At 46.3% G+C, this 24,859-nt stretch overlaps 1 protein-coding gene across 1 annotated transcript in view; it reads left to right on the top strand.

The window, feature by feature from the left end:
* RETREG1 (reticulophagy regulator 1) overlaps positions 1-24,859 on the top strand; it is a gene marked incomplete at its 5' end in the record, with an annotated part of 172,667 nt that overhangs the window by 51,708 nt on the left and 96,100 nt on the right. Inside the window, 2 exons of the mRNA XM_080703491.1 lie at positions 6,730-6,836; positions 14,038-14,068. Of these exons, the coding sequence (XP_080559617.1) occupies positions 6,730-6,836; positions 14,038-14,068 (138 nt within the window). The remainder of the gene's footprint in view (positions 1-6,729; positions 6,837-14,037; positions 14,069-24,859) is intronic.

The raw sequence follows: 24,859 nt of genomic DNA, 5'->3' as shown, positions 1-24,859 counted from the left end.
ATCCTCCTTTCTCATCCTCCCAAGTACTGGGATTACAAGAGTGCACCACCATGCCTGACTAGTCAACTACTTTTTAAAGAACAAATTTTGACTTCATGAAATTATGCATTCAAAACCTTCATTATTCTTTGAGCTTTTGGTTATAACTGAAAAATCATTAATTTGTTTATAATTCTGGCAGATTTTTTTTTCTTGCAGAACTGGAGATTGAACCCAGGGCATTCTACCTCAAAGCTACATATACCTCAAGTCCTATTTTTTATTCTTTATTTTGAAACAAGTGTCTCACCAAGTTTCAGAGGGCCTCACTAAGTAGCTGAAGCTGACCTTGAACTTGCAATCTTCCTGTCTCAGTCTCCAAAGTACTGGGATTAAAAGTGTGTGCCACCATGCCTAGCTATCAAGCATTTTTGAGAGAATTTTTGGTGAATGATAGATTTCATAAAAATTGAGTAATACTCCTTTGAAAATTTTTTTTCCTGGTCTGAGATCTAACCCAGGTCATTCTGCCTCTGAGCTACACTCCCAATACCCTTGCAAAAATTTTCTAAGTTTTGAAAGAGGCCAGGCGTGGTGGCCCACGCTTGTAATCCCAGCGTTTGGGAGGCGGAAACCAGAGGATCACTGTTTAAGGACAGCCTCAGCTACTTAGTGGGGCCCATCACAACTCAGTCATCCCCCCCCCCCAAAAAAAAAATAGAGTAAAAAAATAGGACTAGGGGTATAGCTCAGAATTAGAATACCCCTGGGTTCCATTCCTAGTACTGCAAAAATTTTTTTTGTTGTTTTTTGAAAGAGGGGTCTCAAAGCTGTTACACACCTTGCTAAATTGCTGAGGCTGGCCTTGAACCTGCGATCCTCCTGTCTCAGTCTCTAAAACACTGGGATTATAGGCATGCACCACCATGTCCTGCTTCCTTTGAACATTTCAAACTGCATTTGTAAGTTTTATATTTTCAATGTCCCTTTAAAATATTTCATTATCCAAGATTGCTACGGTTGTGTGGTTTTGGGGATTGAACCCAGAGGCATTCTACCTCTGAGCCACACTCCAACCCTTGTTTTTTAAAATTTTAAATAAGATCCCATTAAGTTGCACACAAAAGGGCCCTTGAGAGCCACCAGCTGAGATGGGCCAGCTTGAGGCTCAGGAAGATGCACGGTGCCGTGGATGGAAACACACCACGCGTGTTCAGGGTCATGAGTTCTTAATAGCACTGATTTGCAAAAGTGAAAGCAAACACCATTCACTTTTGTGACTTTGGGGGATACTGGGGAAGCGCTTCATCGTGTGGACCAAGACTGGTGAGTGAGAGGGAAGAGGCCGGAGCGATCCTGACTTCTTCTGGGCCTCTCTCCTCGGTAATCACATGTTCAGAATTTGAGTTGAGAGCCTGAGAACTTTAGTGTTGGAGCCTGAGAACTTTAAAGCTGAGACCCTGAGGCCGCAGAGGCAGGGATGAAGGGCCATCCCTTCCCGGCGGCTCTCCAGGGAGTGGATCACTAGGCAGAGGTTATTAGGCTGCCAGTCACCTCCGGATAGAAGAAACATACCAACACTCATGCTGGGGTTTTTACAGGAAAAAGAAGAAAAGAAATTCAATCTGTTCAGGCGTCCAGACCCAACTGCTGACTTACAGGCCGCACAGAAACTACCGAAAAATACCAAACAAAACCACGAGAATACAGTGAGCCGTTCCCGGAATCTGGCAGTCTTAATTGGATAAATGAGTCTGTTTCTTCCACAGAAAATTTCAAGAATTTAAAAATAAAAGCTGGCAGTGGATCTACATAACACCAAAACAGATCTACATAACACATCAAAATCTACCAACTTTAAGCCAGGTGTGGTGGTGCAGACCTGTAATTCCGGTACTTGGAAGGCTGAGACGGGAGGACCGCAGGTTCGTGGCCAGCCCCAGCAATTTAGAGAAGCCCTCTGTAACGTAGTAAGAGCCTATTTCAAATAAAAAATAAAATAGGACTAAGGGTGTAGCTCAGAGGTAGAATGCTCCTGGGTTCAATTCCTAGTATCACACACACACACAAAAAAAGATAGGTTTGAGGTTATAGCTTGGAGGTACAACTCCCCAGGGTTCAATATCCAGTAACACACACACACACACACACACACACACACACACACACACACACCACTCATAAGTAATTTTAAGTTTTAATTACAAGTCGCAAATATAAATTACTCATCGCTGTACTTTATTGTAGAACCATGAGAAGAATCATCTTGAAGAGTATGTATAACGGAAATACCAAGTACAGATTTTTCTGAATACAAAGTATTCATCCTAAAGATTTATTTCTAGCCAGGCACGGTGGTGGTGCACGCTTACAATCCCAGCACTAGGGAGGCTGAGACAGGAGGATTGCAGTTCGAGGTCAGCCTCAGCAACTTAGCGAGGCCCTCCACAGCTTAATGAGACCCCGTTTCAAAATAAAAAAATAAGTCTCCTGGGTTCAATCCCTGGCATCCCCCTCACCCCCCAAAAAGACTTCTCAAGCATTTCTATACTTCATTCTTAGAGCTAAGAGATGCTAACTTACCAAGAAAACAACGAGGCAGTTCTGAGCAGTTTTGGCGTCATTTCCCTGAGCAATTGTTGGGTTGCCTTCCCTGCCGCCTGGGGATTGGCAGTAGCCAACAAGACCCCTGGCCGAGATGCCAGCTGGACGGCCGCCCAGGACGCGAGGGGATGCCCGGAGCGCTCTTTGGGGTTGCTATGGCAATGCCCTCCAGTTAGGTCTGGCAGCCGGGTCTGTGGGTCGAAGTCCTGTGGTTAACTACTTTTTTTTATTCCTGGAAGTTTGGAACTTCCACGAAGAGAATAATGGCTCTCACTACGTCGGTTGGTCTTGCATTTCTTTGTTGTTGGAAAGATACGTAAATGGATTTCTGGCTCGCTCTGAAGACCTTTAAGCTTGAGGGAACTTCTGTCTCTCCTAGGGCTTTGCCTGACTCTACAAAGAAGCCCGTTCTGTTGGCACACACCAGCCTAACGCTTGCAGATTTTTTCTGATGCCCTGTGAGCCAGACTCTTGGCCATGCCTCCTTTGGGGGCCCCGGGTCAGTGAGCCACGGTCAACGTTTAAACACGGAAGAAAATTGAAGGGAAAATACCGAAAGGCATTGCAAATTGTAAGGATAATATAATTTCTTGAGACTTTGGTTTTATTTATGTTTTCCGTGCAAATACATTTTTTCTAGTGGATCTCTGTCAAAATATTTAGCACTACATCCTCATAATGATGTGGCGGAAACGGAGAGCCTGGCGTAGGATCAGCGCAAGAAGGAATTGTAAATGACAGAAAGAGGCGGGTTCCAAAAAAAACCAGACACCAGACACGACGTGGGTTAAAACCAACCTGTGGGCTAAATAAAACAGGAAAATGGTGGCCCTTTAAGGGAGGATTATTTATTTTATTTTATTTTATTTTTGTGGCACTGAGGTGGGAACCCAGAGACTTCTACTTCCGGGCTGTTCTCCCAGACCTATTTTATACTTTATTTGGAAACAGGGCCGCAGTCTCACTCAGCAGCTGAGGCTGGCTTCGAGCCCGTGCGATCCTCCTGTCTCAGCCTCCCAGACGCTGGGATTACAAGCGTGCGCCACTCTGCCCGGCTAAGAGAGGATAATTTATAGTTGCTAATGACATGGCTGTTATTATTAGGAGCCACTTTTTGTGTTCGCTCCTTCTATCCATATTCTTTGTTTACTATTTCTTCCCATTTGGTAGCTGTGGGGTCCAGTGTAGGCATTTGTTTGTTTGTTTGTTTGTTTTGGGTGGTTCTGGGGTTCCTGGAAGCCCTTCGACCTCCGGGCTATACTCCCAGACCTATTTTATACTTTTTTATGTTTGGAAACAGGGTCTCTAAAGACAGCGCGGCTGGCTTCGAACCTGTGCGATCCTCCTGTCTCCGCCTCCCGAGTGCGGGGATTACAAGCGTGCGCTACCACGCCTGGCAGTGTAGGCATTTTATAAATAAATATTTGTTGGGTACAATTACTAGTATTTTTATTTTTTGTGATATTGGCAATGGAACCCAGGGGAATTCTACCTCTGAGCTACACCCCCAGCCCTATTTTTTATTCTTTATTTTGAAACAGGGTCTCACTGAGTTGCAAAGGGCCTCACTAAGTAGCTGAGGCTGGCCACAAACCGTGATCCTCCTGTCTCAGCCTCCTGAATGCTGGGATTACAAGCGTGCGCCACCACACCCGGCTCAAATACTAGTAATTAAGGCAGCCATTTCAGAGGATTTGGGAGGGGCCTGAGTATCTGTGTTTTAACCAGCCTCTCAGGTAGACAGCCTGGTAGCAGTTGTAGACCATGATTTAAGAAGATGACTTCATTTTGTTGGCTTAGGTTACAGATACACTTAGCCTTAGAACCAGGCTAGACGTTGGGTTGCCCCCTGCCGAGTGGAGGGCTTAACCTAAGGCTTCTCCCAGACTGCCATATGGAGTCGCTTCTCACCAAACACACTGCCTGGCCCTGAGGGAGGGGGCCTGGACTCTGTACTTCACCCACCCCACCTTGTCATCCCATCATCCCATTCTCCTGTGTCTGTCTACCTTCCCCTTTCTCTCCATAGCCCAGAGCAGGAAGGCCAGACACCCAGAGGATACCAAGAGCCTTCCAGCCTCTACCCTGCCTCCCCCTCGGTCTTTCTCTGCGCGTTTCCAACCCTTGCCTTTTGCCCCTCTTCCTGCCGAGGCCACCCCAGACGACTCAGAAAGCCACAACCTTCGCCAGCTCTAGTCTTACTCTGAATTTTAGCTTCCCTAGGTCAAGTTCATGCACTTTTTTTTTTTTTGTATTGGACCCAGGGGCATTCTACTTCTGAGCTGTACCTCCAGCCCTTGTTATTTTTTAAAATTTTTTTATTGGTGCATTATAGTCATATGTCTTAATGGGGTACAAGATGGTGGAGGCATACATGTACCCATCACCAAATTAGCCCTTACCCAGTTCCCGCCCCATTCCATCCCCCTTCCTCCTTATTCTTTCGTTTTGAAACAGGGTTTCACTAGGTTGCTGAGACCCTTGCTATATTGCTGAGGCTGTCCTCGAACCTCTAATCCTCCCGTCTCAGCCTCCCAAGTACTAGGATTTTAGGTGTGCGGTGTGGAACCCAGCTCAAGCACCACTTGTATTAACTCCTCCCCGTTTTGGAACTTTCTCCCTTCCTTGATGTGTTTTGTTGTGGACTTTGTTTCCCTCCTCCCATGTGTGATGAAGGCTGTTATCGTCTTGGCTCTGGACCATCCTCCAGGGGCTTGGGTGTTGAAGGCTTGTTTCCAACCCAGGAGTGTTCAGAGGGGGCTTTGAGGAAGTGATGGATCAGGAGGGTTCCCACCTCTTCAGGGGGTTAATCCCTCGAGGGATTGATTATCTTTTCACTTGAGTGATTGGGGAGTTGGTGATGATTGTAGGAAGTAGAGCCCAGTGGGAAGAAGCAAGCCCTTGGGGACTGTGTCTCATCAGCAGCCCCTTCTCCTCTCTCTGCTTTCTCCCTGCCGAGAGTGGAGCAGCTTTCCCCTGCCATGCCCTTCTGCCAGGATGTTCTACTTCGCCTCAGGCTCAAAGCCTTGAAGTCAGCCCACCGTGGATGGGAACCTCTGAAACTATGTTTCCAAGTCAATCTTTCCTCCTTAATTTTTTTGCACAAGTATTTTTTCCCCAGCAAAGGAAAAGCTAACAAGAGTATATATGTGGCCTTTATTTCTCCCTCTAATTATATTTATTTCTTTTATTATTATATTTTTATTATTTTTATATTATATTTATTTCTACATTTCTTGCCACCACTATTAAACATTTGTTAGATTACTATTTCTGTGAGTTCTGATTACACCAGCATTAACATTAATTGGCAGGTTGGCCAATTAACTCGTGCAAAACCGGAGTTTCCACTTCCAGTCTCAAATGAAGGCTCGAAGCTACCTGTGGCTTCTGTCATCTCTTTCCTTTGTAAGCCTAACCCCAAACAGTTCTGCGTGGTTTCTGTGCTGTTCATGGGAAAGATTTTTAGTTTATTTTTTTCCAAAGAGTAAGGAGCCAGTGGACAAAATAAAAAGAGTTAACTAGTGGACCCTTAATGCTGTTTTTTAGTGGGGATGATGAGGGTTGAACCCAGGGGCAATCTATCTCTGAGCTATACCTCCAGCCCTATTTTTTAGTCTTTTTATTTTTTTATGAAACAGGGTCTCACTGAGGTGTTAAGGGCCTCGCTAAGTAGCTGAGGCTGTCCCTGAACCACGATCCTCCAATCTCAGCCTCCCATATGCTGGGATTACAAGCGTGTGCCACCACGCCCAGCTTATGAAACCATTACAAGCGTGCACCACCATGCCCAGTTTATGAAACCATTTTTTTTTTTTTTTTTGGCAGGTCTGGGGATGGAACCCAGGGGCATTCGACTTCTGAGCTACACCCCCTGCCTTATTTTTTTTCTTTATTTTGAAACAGGGTCTCACTAAGTTGCAGAGGGCCTCACTCCGTAGCTGAGGCTGTCCGTGAACCGCGATCCTCCGGTCTCGGCCTCCCGAATGCTGGGATTACAAGCGTGCGCCACCACGCCCAACTTTGTGAAACCATTCTTGCCTGAGTTTTTGTCTGTTTGTTTCTGTGGCAGGAAGTAAACCTAACTTTAAAAAAGGAAGATGAACGTATTCACATTTTAACCGTGGGTCTGCTTTTCTCTTGCAGGTTCGTCGCGTTGACTCCGTGGAGAGTATATCATCTGATTTCCGTCATGATACTTGGGCGCGTTATTATGCAAATCATAAAGGAGATGGTTTTGTCTAGAACGAGAGGTGAGGACACTCGGGTTTAGTTTTTATGGCGTTTACTTTTCTTAGCTCTGAATTTCTAATCCTTGTGTGTGCCTGTTAACCAATTCGTCCTTTGAACAGGGGCTAAATGATCATATCAGTATTTATTTTACATTTTTCAGTATCATGTTTTTATTTAATTGGTTTATTCAGTTACTGCTACTGGGAAAATGGTCCATGTGTGGTGGTTGTTCTCTTGGCTTTAAGGCTATTTTAAATACCGTGTTGTTATTTTTGTAGGCAGTAAGCATAGCAGTTAAATATCTTTCACATCCCACATAATGAAGCCGGGCTACTGGAAAATGGACTAGCTTAAATAAAGATTTTTTTCTGCCTCAGTGGGAAAAAAATACAATTAATTTAGGTTTTAAAAACAAATGACAGTTTGGCAAAAATTTTTAAATGAGTAAATGATAAGGAAAATGACTTACTTTTAAATGTTAAGTTTATTTTTTTTATTATATTTTGGTGCTGGGGGTGGAAACCAGGGGCTTTTCTGCCTCCAGGCTCTACTCCCAGACCTATTTTATATTTTATTTGGAAAAGGGGTCTCACTAAGTTGCTGAGAGCCTCACTACGTAGCTGAGGCTGGCTTTGAATCTGTGCGATCCTCCTGTCTCAGCCTCCCAAGAGCTGGGATTACAAGCATGTGCCACCACGCCCTGCTGAACATTAAGTTTAAAAGGAGAACTTGAATAATAATAATAATAATAATAATAATAATAATAATAATTATAATAATAATTATTATTATTTGCAGTATTGGGAATGGAACCCCGGGGCATTCTTCCTAACTATATCCCCAGCCCTATATTTTTTTAATTTTTTATTTTGAAATGGGGTCTCACTGAGTTGCAGAGGGCCTCACTAAGTAGCTGAGGCTTTCTTCAAAGTGCGATCCTCCTGTCTTAGCCTCCCAAATGCTGGGATTACAAGTGTGCGCCACAACGCCCGGCTTAGAACTTGAATTATTTAAAAACATTGCTTTAGGTGTCCTTTGAGCTACATTTTTCAATGGACATAAATCTCTCTTAAAAATAACTAAGCCCCATGAAGCTAAATATAATTAGAGAGATTTGACCAGAGATAGCCAAGAGGAAGCTGTAATGCGTCATTTAATTTTACCTGGTACCCGAAATGGAGAGATAGCTGTGGTTGAGGTCCTGTGGACTGATGTGAGAACTGCCCAGATTTCTCATCCTGTTGGGAACATTCAGGTCCATTTTGCAGCGAGCACCATCTCTCTGTAACAGCAACTCAAGACCAAGAATATACAGTGTTATGGGATTGCTATTATGATATTCTATGGGTTTACCTTAAATACAGTTTAAGTCTTCCCAGATTGTTTGTTTATTTGTTGGGTACTGGGGATTGAACCCAGGAGCATCCCACCCCCGAGCTACACCCCCAACCCAATTTTATTCCCTATTTGGAAACAGGGTCTCACTAGGTTGCTGAGAGCTTCGCCAAGTTGCTGAGGCTGGCTTTGAACCTACGTTCCTCCCGTCTCAGCCTCCCAAGTACCGGGATTACAAGCGTGGGCCACCACACCCGGCTTATTTTCTAGTTTTAAACGAAGTCACTGTATAAACAGTTTTGGGGAAGGTCATTTTACCTTAGTATGTCTGGGTTTGTCATTCCTCTGTGCTAATACTATTGGAATATGGAAATGCATTACTCTGTTAACACAATTCACGAATCCATATTTAGATTGTTTCCTGTTCACTGCTTTCTTCTCTCCCTCCGTCTCCACCACCCCTTTCTAATCTGAGAACAGACCCATCTTCCCTCGCTTGCTTTCAGCCCTAGCAGGTCTTTGCTGTGATTTCTGTCTTTACCACAGCTGCACCCAGGCTGCCTCATGCCAGCACCTCCTGCCTTGGGGCTCCACACAGGCCCCGTCAGGCTATCTACAGTGACCAGAGTTTCCACTCTCATTCCGAATTCACCAAGGAGGGGCAGCTATCTTTTGCCAAATAGAATTCATGACATGTTGCCGGGCGTGATGGCACACGCTTGTAATCCCCACGCTTGGGAGGCGGAGACAGGAGGATCGCGCAGGTTCGAAGCAAGCCGTGCTGGCATAAGAGACCCTGTTTCCAAATAAAAAAGTATAAAAATAGGTCTGGAGGTGTAGCCCGGAAGTAGAAGGGTTTCCAGGAACCCCAGTACCACCAAAAAAAAAAAAAAGAAAAAAGAGAGAAAAAAGAATTCATGACATGTTACCCTCTTGGACCTCCCTGCAGGAAATCCTAGAAGTTAAGAGAAGATAGTGTTTTCTGCAGTCTTATTAGCTTGGTAGAGTGAATGGACCACCAAGGAAGCAGAGCATCTCAGTGCCTTTGGTTGTGTATTAAATTTGGCCCTCATCTGGGTACAGGTCATAAACTACAGACACATGGGAGACCAAGGATGAGTGGAAAGTCCTGACCTCTGTGTGAGGGGCCAAGAGAGGCAAGGACCCTCTGGAAGTCTTTGAACTTGAATACATGGCCCTACGAAGGCCTTCAGCTTCCAGTGTGATTTACTGTCTTGACAGTCACACACATGCGGACAAATCCATTCACAAATGTCAAGAAGCCTATACATTGCAAAGTCAGCCCTTTAAAAATTAAGGTGGTGCATATTTGTAATCCCAGTGCTTGGGAGACTGAGACAGGAGGATCACAGGTTTGAGGACAGTCTCAGCAAGTAGTGAGACTCTGAGCCACCTAATACTCCATCAAGGTGTACAACTACAATGTGCCAATAAAAAAATTAAAAGCCGGGCGTGGTGGTCACGCTTGTAATCCCAAATTTGGGAGGCTGAGACCGGGGGATTACAGTTCGCGGACAGCCTCAGCTACTTAGTGAGGCCCTTTGCGACTCAGTGAGACCTGGTTTCAAAATAAAGAATAAAAAATAGGGCAGGGGGTGTAGCTCGGAGGTTGAATGCCCCTGGTTCTATCCCCAGACCCGCAAAACAAACAAACAAAAAAAATTAAAAAAATATTGCAATGAAAGTTCTCTTTAAACCTTGAACAAAATAGGGCTGGGTGTGTAGAATGGAAGATAGAATTCCTCCAGTTCCAATTCCCACTAACCCCTCCCCCCCAAAAAAAAAAAGGTTTTAGAGTTGAAAGAACACCAGCCTAAATAATCTAATTTATTGTGTTGCTAGGAGTTGAACCCAGGGGTATTCTACCACTGAGCTACATCCCCAGTTCTATTTTATTTTATTTTATTTTTTTGGAAACAAGGTCTCACTAAGCTGCTGGGAGCCTCACTAAGTGGCTGAGGCTGGCTTAGAACCTGCAATCCTCCTGTCTCAGCCTCCCAGAGCACTGGGATTCCAGGCATTTGCTATGATGCTGGGGTTCCAGAGTCAAATTCTTAAGCAAGTTCATTCCATTTCCTAGCTGGGGAGAAGCCACTTAATAGACTGTATTAGTTACTCACAGCTGTTACAACCAATGACCACAAATCCCATGGCTCAAATCAATGGAACTTTCTTCTCTCACAGTTCTGGGGGGCATTAGCCTAAGTCAGTTTCCCTGGTCAAGGTCAAGGGGTGGGAGGGCCACATCCCCCAGGAGGCTGTAGTGAAGGGTCCATGCCTGGCCTCTTCCAGCTTCCGGTGGGTGCCCGCATCCCGTGGTTTGCGGCCACATCTCTGTACTCTGCCTTCGTGGTCCTGTCCCCTCTCTTCTGCCTCGGTCAAACCTCCCCACACAGTGTCCACACCAGAGGACACTGGCGATTACCTTGAGTCCACCAGAATAATCCAGGATAATAATATCCTCACTCCACCTGACTTACCCAATGGCATCTACAACACCCTTTTTCCAAGTGGGGCCTGGTGTTGCATGCCCGTACCCTCTATTTGGAAGGCTGAAACTGAAGACACGGTGGGCGTGTTCTCATGGGTGGGCCCGTGCCAGGCCCATGGGGGGCATTGGCTCCCATGGGGGATCGTAGGTTCAAGGCTGGTCTCCGCAGTGTAGCTAGAGTCTCAGCAAACTTGCAAAACCCTGTTTCCAAACCAGAAATAAAAAGGGCTGGGGATGGCGGGCGTGGTGGCGCACGCTTGTAATCCCCGCGTTTGGGAGGCGCAGACAGGAGGATCACGCAGGTTTGAAGCCAGCCTCTCTGGCTTAAGAGACCCTGTTTCCAAGTAAAAAATATAAAATAGGTCTGGGAGTGTAGCCCAGAGGTAGAAGGGTTCCATCCCCAGTACCACAAAAAAAGGGGGGGGATATATCTCAGAGGGAGAACTCTCCTGGGTTCAATTTCTAGTAACACACACACACACACACACACACACACACACACACGCCTTCTGAAGTAACATTCATGGATTCCAAGCACTAAGATGGTTATCTTCAGAAGTATTACTCAGCCTAGGGTACCATCTGAACCCTACGTCGTGTGGATGGGGGAAGCCATCTTCACACTTTGGGGCTGACTGAGGGTCAAATGGAATTGTAGGCATGTGTGGGCACAGTGCCAGTGTCCATGTCCTGCTGACCCAGAGGCAGGAAGACACAGTGAGCGCGTTCTCACGGGTGGGCCTGTGCCAGGCCCATGGGGGGCACCGGCTCCCACGGGGGATGCGGACCTGCGGCCTCCCGGTCCCAGCCCTCACGCTGCCCGGGAGGCGGGCCTTTGTGGGCCAGTCAGTCCCTCGGGGCTCTCACTGGCTGACATCGCTGTGAAGGCAGCTTTATTATGCACAGAAGAAGAAAGAGGAAAACAGATTCATTACCGGGCTTCCCAGACCTCCGCAGCCTGGACACACATGGTGCCCGCTTCGTACCCCTGGAAGTAGGAGGCTCTTTAGGACAAAGACCCCATGGAGCCTCCTGGATACTTGTCCAGAGCCGGAGGCCGAGGCCTTTCAGCCCAGCGCCCTGCGGTGATGCGCTGGCCCCGGGGAGGCCGGGCGGGAATCAGCCCCAGTCCCGGCCAGAGGCACCATGCTGAGGTCACTCTTATTACACACCTTGCTGAGCCGCTCTTCTTACACACCTTGGCAGTAACCACAGCGGCGGGGAGGGAGGGAGCCAGCAGCCGGCAGCTCAGCACTTCTGCCCTCTTCCGTCCCCTCTGAAATGCCCCTGTTCCCTACCTTTGTGGCTGAGGACACCAGCCTTTGATCATTATGAAGTTGTTTCCCTCCCCCAACTATTGGATGCAAGTCTTTGTATTGGAGATCTTGAACTTTTTCTGGTGTCTGAAACTCTGTATGCACTGAATAATACCTCTCTCTCTTGCCTTTTTGCCAGGCCCTGGCCCTGGTCACCACTGTTGACATTTTTCTTTTGGTGCATATGAATTATACAGATTGAGCCGGGTATGGTAGCGCATACCTGTAATCCTAGTGCTTGGGAGGCTGAGACAGGAGGATCCCAGGCTTGAGGCCAGCCTTAGCAACTTAGCTGAGACCCTGTTTTAAAATAAACATTAAAGCCGGGCATGGTAGTGCACATTTGTAATCCCAGCATTTGGGAGGCTGAGAAAGGATCGTGGTTTGAAGACAGTCTTTGCAACTCAGCGAGACCCTGTTTCAAAATAAAGAATAAAAAATAGGGCTGGAGGTAAAGTTTGGAGGTAAAATGCCTTCATTCCCAGTACTGCAAAAATAAAAATAAAAAGGGCTAGGGGTCTAGATTAGAGGTACAATGCTCCTGGGTTCCATCCACAATACAAAAAAAAAATAGAAATACATAACTATTATTATACATAATTATTCCCAATTTTTATTTTCATTACCATCCTAGATACTTGATATGAAATAGATGCGAAAAAAGAAAAAACAAAAAAACAGAGCCACCTTCTCATGAGTTAGTCTTTGTGAAACCCATGGAACCCACTCTATTTCTAGGTGTGAGCAGCCACTGGCTGTGCGGACCTTTCTCCCTCGCACTAGAGTGTGCTGCGAACACATGTGTTCCTACATTACCCCATCTTCCCCTGGTGCTGGGGAATTCTCCTGTGGTGTGGAAAATTGTCCCTGCATCCCTCTGCGTGGCCTTGACCACCTTTTACTTCTCCCCATTGCGTTTGCTCCTCTTCCGTCTAGACACCTCTACCTGGAGCTATGATCTTCTTGGCTACTGCTCTGTGAGGGGAGGGCTCGGCAGGGGCCGTATTGTGCCCCAGGCTGCCTGGGGGCGTTTGCAACCTCTCCCTTGGCACACTCTCCCCCATCCCTTGATGCCACCTTCTTGCACCCGCTCAGCCCATTCTTTGCACGGTCCCTCGCCCCCGCCTTGCCTGGACTCCTCCATCTGTCCATTCCGTCCCCACTCCGGTGCTCAGTGTCCACAGAGATGCAGTCCTTGCCATTCAGACTGTCTTAATAAGATAAGCAAGTACACATACGTGTGCATGCATGCACACACACACACACACCCCACACCAGTTTCTCCTTTCTCCCCCTTTGGCTCCTGAGGCGGCAGAGAAATGTCAAGTATCAAGGAGAGTCGATGTCCTGCGGGTTCACGTATCCAAATTTCAGTAGTAGCTAAGACCTTGCTAGTGTTCCCAGTTCTCTGGGTTGCGTTGTGTTGTTGATTTGTGTTTTGGAGTTGTAGTTTTTTGGTTTTTTTTTTTTTTGGTACTGGAAATTGAACCCAGGGACATTCTACCTCTGAACTAGATCCCCAGCCCTTTATTTTATTTTTTATTTTTATAATTTTGAAAGAGTCGAGCGTGGTGGCGTATGCTTGTAATCCCAGTATTTGGGAGGCTGAGACAGGAGGATCTGTGTTCTCGGCCAGCCTCAGCTACTTAGTGAGAGGCCCTTGTAACTCAGTGAGACTCTATTAGTAGGAATAAAAAATGGGGCTGGAGTTGTAGCTTGGAGGTAGTATGCCCCTGGGTTCAATCCCCGGTACTGCCCCCCAATTTTTTTTTGAAACAGAGTCTCACTAAATTGCCGACGGTCTCACTAAGTTACTGAAACTGGCCTCAAACCTTTAATCCTCCTGTCTCACCTCCCCAAGTCCTGGGATTACAGATGCATGCCACGATACTTGACTTGATTTGTCTTTGTGAATTATCTAACTCCAAAAAGTTTGAAGCAGCTTCTAGGGAAGATGAAACATAAGACTGTTTAGAAGGCAGCGTGGGGTGTTTAAAGTTGGGCGATGGCGGGAGAACGCTGCCTGCTAAGTGTATCTTTCTGCTTCTCCCGTTGCAGGTGCTCAGTTGTGGAGAAGCCTCAGTGAAAGGTAGGCGCTCTCTCTCGATGGCGATGGTGTGGCCGAGGGACAGGGCGGGACGCGGGCAGCCACCAGGGGGCGTTCTAGTGGCTGAGGGGTGATTTGCAAGGGTGGGAAAATAACGAAAAAATACATCAGAACCGAGAACCGGGATCAAATTGGCATTCATTCTCAGAAATGGTTCACATCCTTCTAAAATGTTGAGCAACGCAAATGTGTAAGAACTGTGAAGAGAGGATCTGGAAGAGAAGGGAGGTAGGGATTGGGTTTGGGATTTGTTCTCAGGCTTCATTTTGGAGGAGACAGGGTTGTGGAGCTCTGCTGGAATGTCCCTGCAGGCCTAGCCATGCTGGAGGCTCCGAGGACTTTGGGGTGTGGGGAGAGGACGAGGAGGCTCCGCCGCTGTTAGGGGTGGGATGTGGACACACTGACCGGGTCTGGACTCAGCCCCGCTGGAGGCGACCGTCCACTCCCTGTTACTCACCTGGCATCACCCGCCCTGTGGGGAAGGTGCTATTCCAGGTGGAAGAGAAGGAGTCGGAGCAGGTGACAGGGATACAGCTCACTCCCCCAGCTGCCTGCAGGAAGTAGGAAAGTGGAAAAACCTCGAGAATTAATATTTCAGTAAGATGGATTTAGTTTTTTTTTTATTGATAATGGCTTTTTAAAGAATACATTTTTGGTTCATTCCCGGGTTTCGGCACCAAAAATAAAAAAAAAATACATTTTGTCTTAAAAATATATTTGTAGTACTTAAGAAGGATGGTTTGGGTATTTGACTTGTATCAAAGTGGACACCATGAGCCAGGTGCACACCTATAATTATAGGCTCACACCTCTAATCCCAGTACTTGGGAAACTGAGACAGGAGAATAATTGGTTTAAGACCAGCCTCAGCAACTTAGTGAGACCATGTTCCTAAACAAAAAAGAAAAAGGGCTGAGGGTATAGCTTGGAAGTACTACATATGTATGCCACATGTGCACACACACACACACACACACACACACACACTCACACACAGGCACACATACAGAGACATCATTAACTGAATGCATAAAATGGAAGGCACAATAATTAATGTGAAAAATCCTATGGAAAACATTCCCCTTCCTGCACCATGTTTGCTGTTAGGAGCATCTTGTGTTGGTTGGTCCGCAAGGCTTCATTTTTGGAGGAGACAGGGTTGTTATGGGTTCCTGTTGCTGAAGTCCACGCTCCGTCAGATCTCCTTAGCAACTCTGAACACGACATTGGTGTACAGTGCCTTCAGTCGTCCTGTCTCCTTGGCTCCTCTTGGCTGCAGCATCATCCTGACTTTCCTTGTTTCTGTCAACCTTGACAGTTTTGAGGATTACTGCTCAGGCCCAGGGTGGGTTGCCCCCTCGTGAAATGCATCTGATGTTGTCTTCATGGTTACACTGAGGTTTTGTGTTCGGGGAGGAGGAGCATGGAGGTACGAGGCTGTCCTCATCACTTTGTATTAAGCGTACATGCTGTCATCAGGATTTATTTCTTTTTTTGAGGTGGATAGTAGGTGTCCATTCCAGGGGTGTTCTACCTCTGAGCTACACCAACAGCCTTATTTTATTTTGAAATGGGGTCTTGCCGAGTTACCAGGCTCTGATGTTAAACCTATGGTCCTCCTGTCTCAGCCTTCCAGGTACTATGATTATAGGTGTCTCAGTGTCTCGGTGTTTCTCTCTCTCTCTCTCTCTCTCTCTCTCTCTCTCTCTCTCTCTCTCTCCTCTCTCTCTCCTCTCTCTCTCGCCCTTTTTGAGATTTGTTTGGAAACATGGTCTCGCTAGGTTGCTGAGAGACTCACTGCGTTGCTGAGGCTGTACTCAAACCCGTGATTCTCCTGTCTCAACCTCCCAAGTGCTGGGATTACAGGTGTGTGCCACCCAACATGCTTGGCTAACACGACTTTAGAACTACAAGAAAGCTCACAGCGGAAATTCCCACAGGCAAGTTGTAGGTGGGCTCCGAAGGGCAGTGGGTGGCATGGACTCCAGCAAGAAGAGGAGATGCCACAGTTCCTGTTGTGCTGCCCTCACAGAATGCCTGAGATGGGCAATTTATAGAGAACACAGATTTCTCTCCTACAGTTCTGAGCTGGAAACCCAAGACCAAGCAGCCGCACCTGGTGAGGGTCATCTCGCTGTGTCATACACAGAGATGGTGAGGGAGAGATGGAACGCACAGCGTTGGGCCCTTTTATAACGAGCGTTCCTCCATTCACAAGGGGGCAGCCCTGGCATCTTGGATTCTCCAGAGAGGGTCCAGCTACCAACGCTGTGACTCCAACACATGAGCCTGGAGGGACATATTTAAGCTGCAACAAGGAATGACGCTTGGATCAAACCAAGTATCAGCAAATCTGAAAGAACTCTGTGTCAAAGAACACAAACGTTTTCTTTTCTTTTTTTTTTTAATATTTTGAAACTGCGCTACCTCCCTTGACCAAATCTCCCCAACTACAATTAGAGAGTAACCCTTGTTTTTTTTTTTCACCTGAGGAGTGGGAAAATACACAGGCACAGAGAACTGAACACAATTACCCAGGGCAGCCCCGCCTGTCTGTAGCTGATAAGACTAGAAGCCAGGCAGCTCAGGGACACACAGGTTCGAGGACAGACTCAGCAATGTAGTGAGACTCTCATCAGCCTAGTACGACCCTTTTTCTAAAAAATAAATAAATAATAAATAAATAAATAAAAATAGACTTGGGAGTTTAGCTTGGTTTTAGAACACCCTAGATTCAACTCCCAGAACCACAAAACAAAAACAAAAACAAATAAACCAGAAACTGGGTGTTTGATGATGATTTTGAGAAGGTCTTATAGAGCACAGGAGGACCAAGGAACTCACACTTTGGTCACAGAGTGAGTAGCTCCTTACATTATGGCTTTTGTTAGATTTATAATGTTTCACTTCTTAGGAGAAGTGCTCGTGTGCCCCAGAGAGGGCACTGTAACGACAGGAGCTGGTAGGAAGGTTTTCCTTCCTTCCACCGCTCCTCGATGCAGGTCTAGGGGTGACTGCCGTTCCTCCTGGGCCCAGGCCTGAGGCTGGTAACCAGCCAAGTTCACTCCTCCCTCATCCTCTGTTTCCCTGTCTGCTTAATGGGAGGTAGGATGGAGTCATCTCAGATGTCCTGCCCAGGCTTAAATGTCTACGTGTGCACAATTTGAGGAGCCTGTGCATCCCTTTCATATAATTATCTTTTCATGTGTTCTTCTGGTCAGTGATTCTCAAAGTGATCTAGTTTACACCAGAAAGAATTACTTGTCTGTATCTGCCCGCTGCAGTTCCCAGCATGAAGTGCTACTCGTCACCGTGGAGGTGTGAAATTAGCCTGTTTATGCCTTGAATATCTTTGCTGATGACTTGATATGTTGGATACGATGATTCTTAGCACCTGGCACTGGGTAGCGCTTATGCTTTTAACTGTGAAAACTAAAGAACAAAACCAGACACTTTCAGGGAAAAATACTTCGGCTGACCTGCAGATCTTTGGAGACAGAGGGGGCCGTGGTTTTGCTCCTGGGGGCGCGTGGCTCAGGGTCTGTGCATGTTCATGGTGCCGAGCCCTGTGCACCCTCTCCTGGCGGCGGCTGGATGTCACCCCCACTGCCCTGTGGTCAGCAGCTGGGTTTTTTCAGGTCAGACAGCAGGGCTTGGTTTTCTCTCTCCAGCGTGGTGCAAGATCAGTGTTCAGTGTGTGCTAGATCTCCAATGCGTCAGACGTCCCTCCATGAGGTTTACATGCACCAAAGAAGCACTCGAGGAGCATCGATTGCATTGACTTCTCTGTTAGAAAGGTGGGCAGAGGAGCCGGGCGTGGTGGCGCACGCTTGTAATCCCCGCGCTTGGGAGGCTGAGACAGGAGGATCGCACAGGTTCGAAGCCAGTCTCAGCTTCTTAGTGAGGCTCTCAGCAACTTAGTGAGACCCTGTTTCCAAATAAAAAATATTAAAATAAAAAGGTCTGGGAGTGTAGCCTGGAGGTAGAAAGCCTCTGGCTGGGTTCCACCCCCAGTACCACCAAAAAAAAAAAAAAAAAAAAAAAAAGGTGGGCAGAGGAGACCACGCCACTCCTCGTGGCACTGGGCAAACTTTTGAATCATGTAAAGGAACTCCTTGCTGGGCGTGGTGGTGCGTGCCTGAATCGCAGTACTTGGGAGGCTAAGACACGAGGATCTAGGTTTGAGGACAGTCTCAGCAAGTAGAGATACTGTTATCAACCTAGTGAGACCTTGTTTTAAAATAAAAATTAAAAAATAGGGCTGAGGTGTAGTTTAGAAGCAGAATGCTCCTAGGTTCAATCCCCAGTAAAACACACACACACACACACACACACACACACACACACACACACACACACACCCCACTCCTCTCTACAGTCCTGATCTACTTACATTTCTTCCCTCCCTTTCTTCCCTCCCTTTCTTTCTTGATTGCTAGGGATTATTGAACCCACAGGCATTCTACCTCTGAGCTACGTCCCCAGCCCTTATATTTTAAAATTAATTATTTTTTTTCCCCGTGGTGCTGGGGATTGAACCCAGAGGCATTCTACCTTCGAACTACATTCCTAACCCTACCCATTTTATTTTTTGTTTGGAAACAGTCTCTCTAAGTTGTTGAAGACCTCGCTCAGTTGCTGGTTTTGAACTTTTGACCCTCCTTTCTCAGCCTCCTGGGATTAGAGGCATGCACCACCATGGCTGACTAATTTTTGTTTTGAAAGTCTTGCTAAGTTATTCAAGATCTCACTGCGTTGCTGAAGTTGGCTTTGAACCTGCGATCCTCCTGTCTGTGCCTCCCAGGTACTAGGATTATAGGTTATGTACCACTGTGCCTGGCTTTTCCGTTCAAGAATGTTCTATACTCTTTGGGAAATTTTGATTTTACTAAGCTTTAAATATTGAGAATGTGGCACAAAGATGACCACATACTCACTTTGGTACCTGTGAAGTTTCTCTGGACATTTACAGAGTATTCATTAAGCTCCCAAGTTTTATGCTGAACTAATACGTCAGGGCCTGACATCTTGTGGCATCACCAGTAATAAAACTTGGGTTGTTTTAATTGGATGTCATTTACAAGTCATTATGTGTAGCTGGAAAATTCGAACCTATCAAAGCGAAGCCCTCAATGGGTGTGTCCTAAGAAAGCTCATGCTTAACCTGTTTGCTAATAAGTACAAACTCAGCCGGGTGTGGTGGTACACGCTTGTAATCCCAGTACTTGGAGGCCAAGACAGGAGGATCGCAGGTTCGTAGCCAGCCACAGCTACTTAGTGAGGCTCTTCACAACTTAGTGAGACTCTGTTTCAAAATAAAGAATTTATAAAAAGGGGAGCTAGAGGTACACCTCAGAGGTAGAAAGCCCCTGGCTGGGTTCAATGCCTACTGCTGCATTAAAAAAAAAAAGTACAAAGCCGGGCGTGGTGGCGCACGCTTGTAATCCCCGTGCTTGGGAGGCAGAGACAGGAGGATCGTGCAGGTTTGAAGCCACTGCGTGCGCTGGCTTAAGAGACCCTGTTTCCAAATAAAATATATATATAAAAAAATAGGTCTGGGAGTGTAGCCAGAGGTAGAAGGGTTTCCAGGAACCCCAGTACCACCACCAAAAAAAAAAAGTACAAACTCTACAACCTGTGAACAGGGTTTATATAGAGCAACTGTCAGCTGAACCAAACCAATATCTTTTATTATTTCTAGTACTTAAATTGAAACCTAGTACAGAATGCCCTACTAAGCCGGGCGTGGTGGCGCATGCTTATAATCCCCGTGCTTGGGAGGCGGAGACAGGAGGATCGTGCAGGTTCAAAGCCACTGCGTGCGTTGGCTTAAGAGACCCTGTTTCCAAATAAAAAAGTATAAAAATAGGTCTGGGAGTGTAGCCTGGAGGTAAAAAAAAAAAAGAAAAGAAAAGAAAAGAAAAAGAAAAACAGAATACCCTACTAGATTTTTTTTTGTGTGTATGTGTGTGTGTATGGGGGGTGGGGGGAGTACCGGGGTGGAACCTGGGGGCTTTTCTACCTCCAGGCTATACTCCCAGACCTATTTTTTACTTTATTTGGAAACAGAGTCTCACTAAGTTGCTGAGAGCCTTACTAAGTAGTTGAGGCTGGCGATCCTCCTGTCTCAGCCTCCCAATTGCTGGGATTACAAGCATGCACCACCATGTCCAGCTAGATTTTTTTTTATGCCTGAAACCACAAGAGTTGATTGAATAAAACCTGTTCACAAACGGGAACTTGAGCACATTATCCTTTTTCTGTGCGCCTGTCTTCTTTAAACATCGTAACTGTGCCTCAGTGTAGCCAGGGTTTTCTAGGTATGTCTAAGTTAGAAAGAAATAACTTTATTAGCATCTAACACTCATTCACGACTTCTTTACCTAGTTCTTTGTTCATTGCAACACAGATTAAGAGGTTAATTCTTCTCATTATAAGACTTAGATCGTTGTTCAGTACCAACTTACAGAAGATATTTTTTTCCACATTAATAGAAGTTTGGAATTTGAAAATTATGGTTGGAAGTTCTGGGCTTTTCTGACAGACATTGCAGGCATCTAGATGCTTCTAGCAGCAAGAGGTCTGCAAAAAGTGGGGTGCACCAGCTGGGGTGCACCTGATGCCCCACCTTGAGCAGACCCTTGGAATGAAGGGGTGGCTCTTTCTAGAGTCAGCAGGGATCAGCAAGAGGGGCCCCTGCGCGGCCTCCTCAGGCACTTTTGGAAAGAAGAGCCTTTTGTTCTGTGGGCTACAGGATAACTTCCAGGCGCAGCGTCTGGTGCTGGCACATTTTGAAGGGCAGGGAGAGGAGCCCTGAGAATCAGTGGTTATAAAACTCACATCCTTGCATTCACCCAGCTCTTAGGCCGGGACAAGTGGGAACAGGGAGTCAGAGATATCCAAGACAATAAGTCCTGAGGATATCATTATGCTGCCATTAAAAATGAAAAGTCATCTCGTGTTCACTAAATCGTCTTCTCTGAGAAATGGAACGTAAGTGCTCTGTGTTTTTTATATTTATGACTCATTGTGCCTATTGAAATCGTGGAGGCAGGATGGCTGGTCTGAATGCCCAGGCACAGAGCTGATGGCCTAATAGGTCTGCTCTCTTTCTCTGATAGGTATAACCAGAATACTGGCTTCTCATGTGCTGAAACCTCTAGAATTTTTCAATTTTAATCTTTTCTAATGTGTCTTTGCCGGGCGTGGTGGCGCACACTTGTAATCCCCGCGCTTGGGAGGCAGAGACAGGAGGATCGCGCAGGTTCGAAGCCAGCCGCGCGCGCTGACTTAGGAGACCCTGTTTCCAAATGAAAATGTAAAAATAGGTCTGGGAGTGTAGCCCGGAGGTAGAAGGGCTTCCAGGAACCCCAGTACCACCAAAAATAATAATAATAATAATAATAATAATAATAATAATAATAAATTAAAAAAAATAATGTGTCTTAAAGTTCCCTTGTAACTCACATATTGTAACTTACTTAGACCTTGCACAAATAACGATTATACTTTGCTAAAGAGGCATACTATATGAGAACTCTGGGTTAAAATAGTAGTCTGCTCAGTGAACTATAGACATGGAGTTACACCTCTACAAGTTTTATTTAATTTGTTTATTTTTAATTTATTTCGGTGGTACTGGGGATTGAACCCAGGGGCATTCTACCTCCTAGCTATACCCTGGTCCTCTGTTTTGTGCTTTATTTTGAAACAGAGTCTTACTAAGTTGAGGAGAGCCTCACTAAGTAACTGAGGCTGGTTACAAACCTGTGATCATTCTAGCTTAGCCTCCCAAGTAATGGGGATACAAGCATACACCACTACACCCAGAGGAGTTTTGAAAGGAAATCTCTACCGGGCGTGGTGGCCCAGGCTTGTCATCCCCGTGCTTGGGAGGCGGAGACAGGAGGATCGCGCAGGTTGAAGCCAGCCATGCTGGCTTAGGAGACCCTGTTTCCAAATAAAAAATATAAAATAGGTCTGGGAGTGTAGCCTGGAGGTAGAGAAGGGCTTCCAGGCACCCCAGAACCACCACCACCACCAAAAAAAAAGAAGGAGATCTTGTGGTGAAGGGAGTATTCGATTAGATTATGTGAAAGATAATTAATAGTCACAGAACTTCAGAATAGCTGGGCGTTTGCGTAAGGAGATCCTCTCGGCAGGGCAGATCTTTGAAGATGGCCAGGCCAGGGGCTGAGCACCACTTTTCCCTATCAAAAGAAAATTTCAAATGGGCCTTTTATTCCTCTTTTAAAAATAATAACTGAGCACAATTCTGCAGTCATATCTTACACAATGGAGACTCAAAGCCCTTTTCTTCTCTCCCGAACAAAAGAAGGGACCCATTCATGGGCTCCCAGCACGGCCCAAGCAGCGGGGCTGGGGTTTGACCCAGAAGCCTCTCGGAGGACTTCTCCACCCAGAGCCCAGTCGGCTGGGGTGAATCTGATCTTTCAGGTTGCACTTTGAAAAGAGATAGACCCGCGCAAGGCAAATACAAAACACAGGACTCGGTTTGAAAGCTGTTGTGGTGAGAAATACTTTGGGGGAGGAGGGTCCTAATTATTTTGTCTTCAGTGGTACACCTACGTAAGAATCATTCACAAGTTTTTCTTTATTGGTTATTTATGTATGCATATATTCATTTGTTTGTTTATTTGTTTATTTTGTACTGGAGGATGAACCCAGGGGCAATCTACCTGTAAGTTATGCCCCTCGCCCTTTATAAAACTTTCTTATTTTGAAACAGAGCTCCCTAAGTTGTTGAGGCTGACCACGAGCCTGGAATCCTCCTGTCTCAGCCTCCCTACTACTGGGATGACGGGCACGCATCATGGCGCCCGGCTTATGAGTGTTAGGAAAACGTTTCTGGTGAGACATCTAAGGCCAACGCTTTCCCCCGGGAGACCATCCAACCGAAGCGATATGTGCCTGGAATGCACACGCGGGGAAGAACCCTCTAGAAGCTGGTGTTCTTACCTCAGCAACGGTTACACTTCCCGGGGCCTTAGAAAGAAAGTGAGCAGGAGGTACGAGCCTGCCTGCGCACTCGTTGCATTCACAGGGCTGGTACTTTTCCAGTTTTGTGCTCGGTTGCATATTTCTTTGCAAGCAACATATTCTCATTAAATTAAAACAAATCGATCAAGTCAAGACACAGGCAGAAAGCCGGGGACTCAAGATCTTTGAGCAAAGATTTGAGAGAATTGTGTCTGGATGGAAGCTTCCAGACAGGAGGAACAGCAGGCACAAAGGTCCTGAGGCAGGGGCTGTGTGTGAGGGTGATTGTGGATTTACACCCATAGGATTTGTTGTTGCTGTTGTTGTGCACCAGAAAAAAATGGGATATTACAGAGTCAGTAGAGACCATGTTGTGGAAGGATATTTAGGGATAAGGGAATTCACCCGTTATTGCTCATTTCTAAAATCTAGATTGAAAGTAGGACAGTGAGGGACACACACTGTTAAATTATAAGTTGGTACATAAATGTGGTTATGTCTACGCGAGGATATTTTTAAGTGTTTTGAATTTTTTTGAATTTTTTGGTGACATTATTGTCCCCGTTAACAAACACGTCTTTATCAAGAAGGGAGACAAAAGATTCTCAGAGGAAGGGGGGTGTCCCAGCAGCCAGGTGGCCGCGGGGAGGGGACACCAGACGGAGCTGGCAGCAGCGCCGGGATTCCGTTCGCACAGTGCCCCAGGGCTCCGGTTCCTGAGCTGCTTTGCTGCCCAGAGACAGTGCGTTTCATGTGGAGGGCGACCAGCACAGCCCGGCCATCGGAAACAAAGATCACAGCCCAAGCCCAGAGAAGCTCCCGGGGCAGATAAGGCAGGTCAGCGCCGGTGGGCACGACCAGCCCAGGCTTCGCAGTCCCACGGTCTCCAAGGTCAGGAGCAGGACCAGAGTTCTTTAATTCTTCCTCAGGGAGGCTCAGAGGCAGGCTCACAGTCGAGCCTCCGGGACGGGGTTCTAGGGCCTTGGAAGATATTTTCATGATCTAGGGATCCCCAAGAAGGCTTCAAGTCCGTATCTGGAGACTCTCTACCATCAGGCTAAGAACCCCAGCCTTGTGCTCCAAACTGTAGTCTTTGCACAGTCCAGATAAGAACGAGCCTGCGGGGACGCCATATTTGTGTCTCAAGCCCTCGTTCCTGGCAGTCAGCCAGTTTGTCTGTCTGTCTGTCTGGCTGGCTGCCTACATGCATCTCCTAGTTAAAGATAAATGATCACATTAGATCTACCGAGGAATATGTGTAACACGCACATAAATTGCACAATCTTGCCATAAAGCGAGTGTGTACGAACCCATCCTCCAGCCAGGAGAGATGCTTTCTGGCCCGTTCCCGTCCTGCTGCTGGAGGTGAGAGGACCTTGAATCCTCCTTCCTTCCCTTAAAAGAAATCTGTATCTACACTAAGAAATATTAAAATTATATTTGGTATATATTCTTAAGTTTAAGTCATATATCCTTATTCTGAATTAAAACTCTTAGTTTTGAGGTCTATAAGAAGGGCTCCATATTTATGTAGTTTTTTTTTAGAACTAATGTCTTACTCCAAATGTTTTTTAAAAGATTAATCATGAGCTGGGTGTGTCGGTGCACAATGGTAATCCCAGCTCATGGGAGGCTGAGACAGGAGGATCACAGGTTCAAGGCCAACCTCAGTAATGTAGTGAGGCCCTCAGCAACTTGGTGAGACCCTGTTTCAAAATAAAAATAAAGAAATGGGGCATGGGGGAGAGTAGTTCAGTGGTAGAACATCTCTGA

Source organism: Muscardinus avellanarius (assembly GCF_963383645.1).
Source record: "Muscardinus avellanarius genome assembly, chromosome: 1".
In the NCBI taxonomy this organism is placed as follows: Eukaryota; Metazoa; Chordata; class Mammalia; order Rodentia; family Gliridae; genus Muscardinus; species Muscardinus avellanarius.
This window is presented reverse-complemented; position numbering and strand designations above follow the sequence as displayed.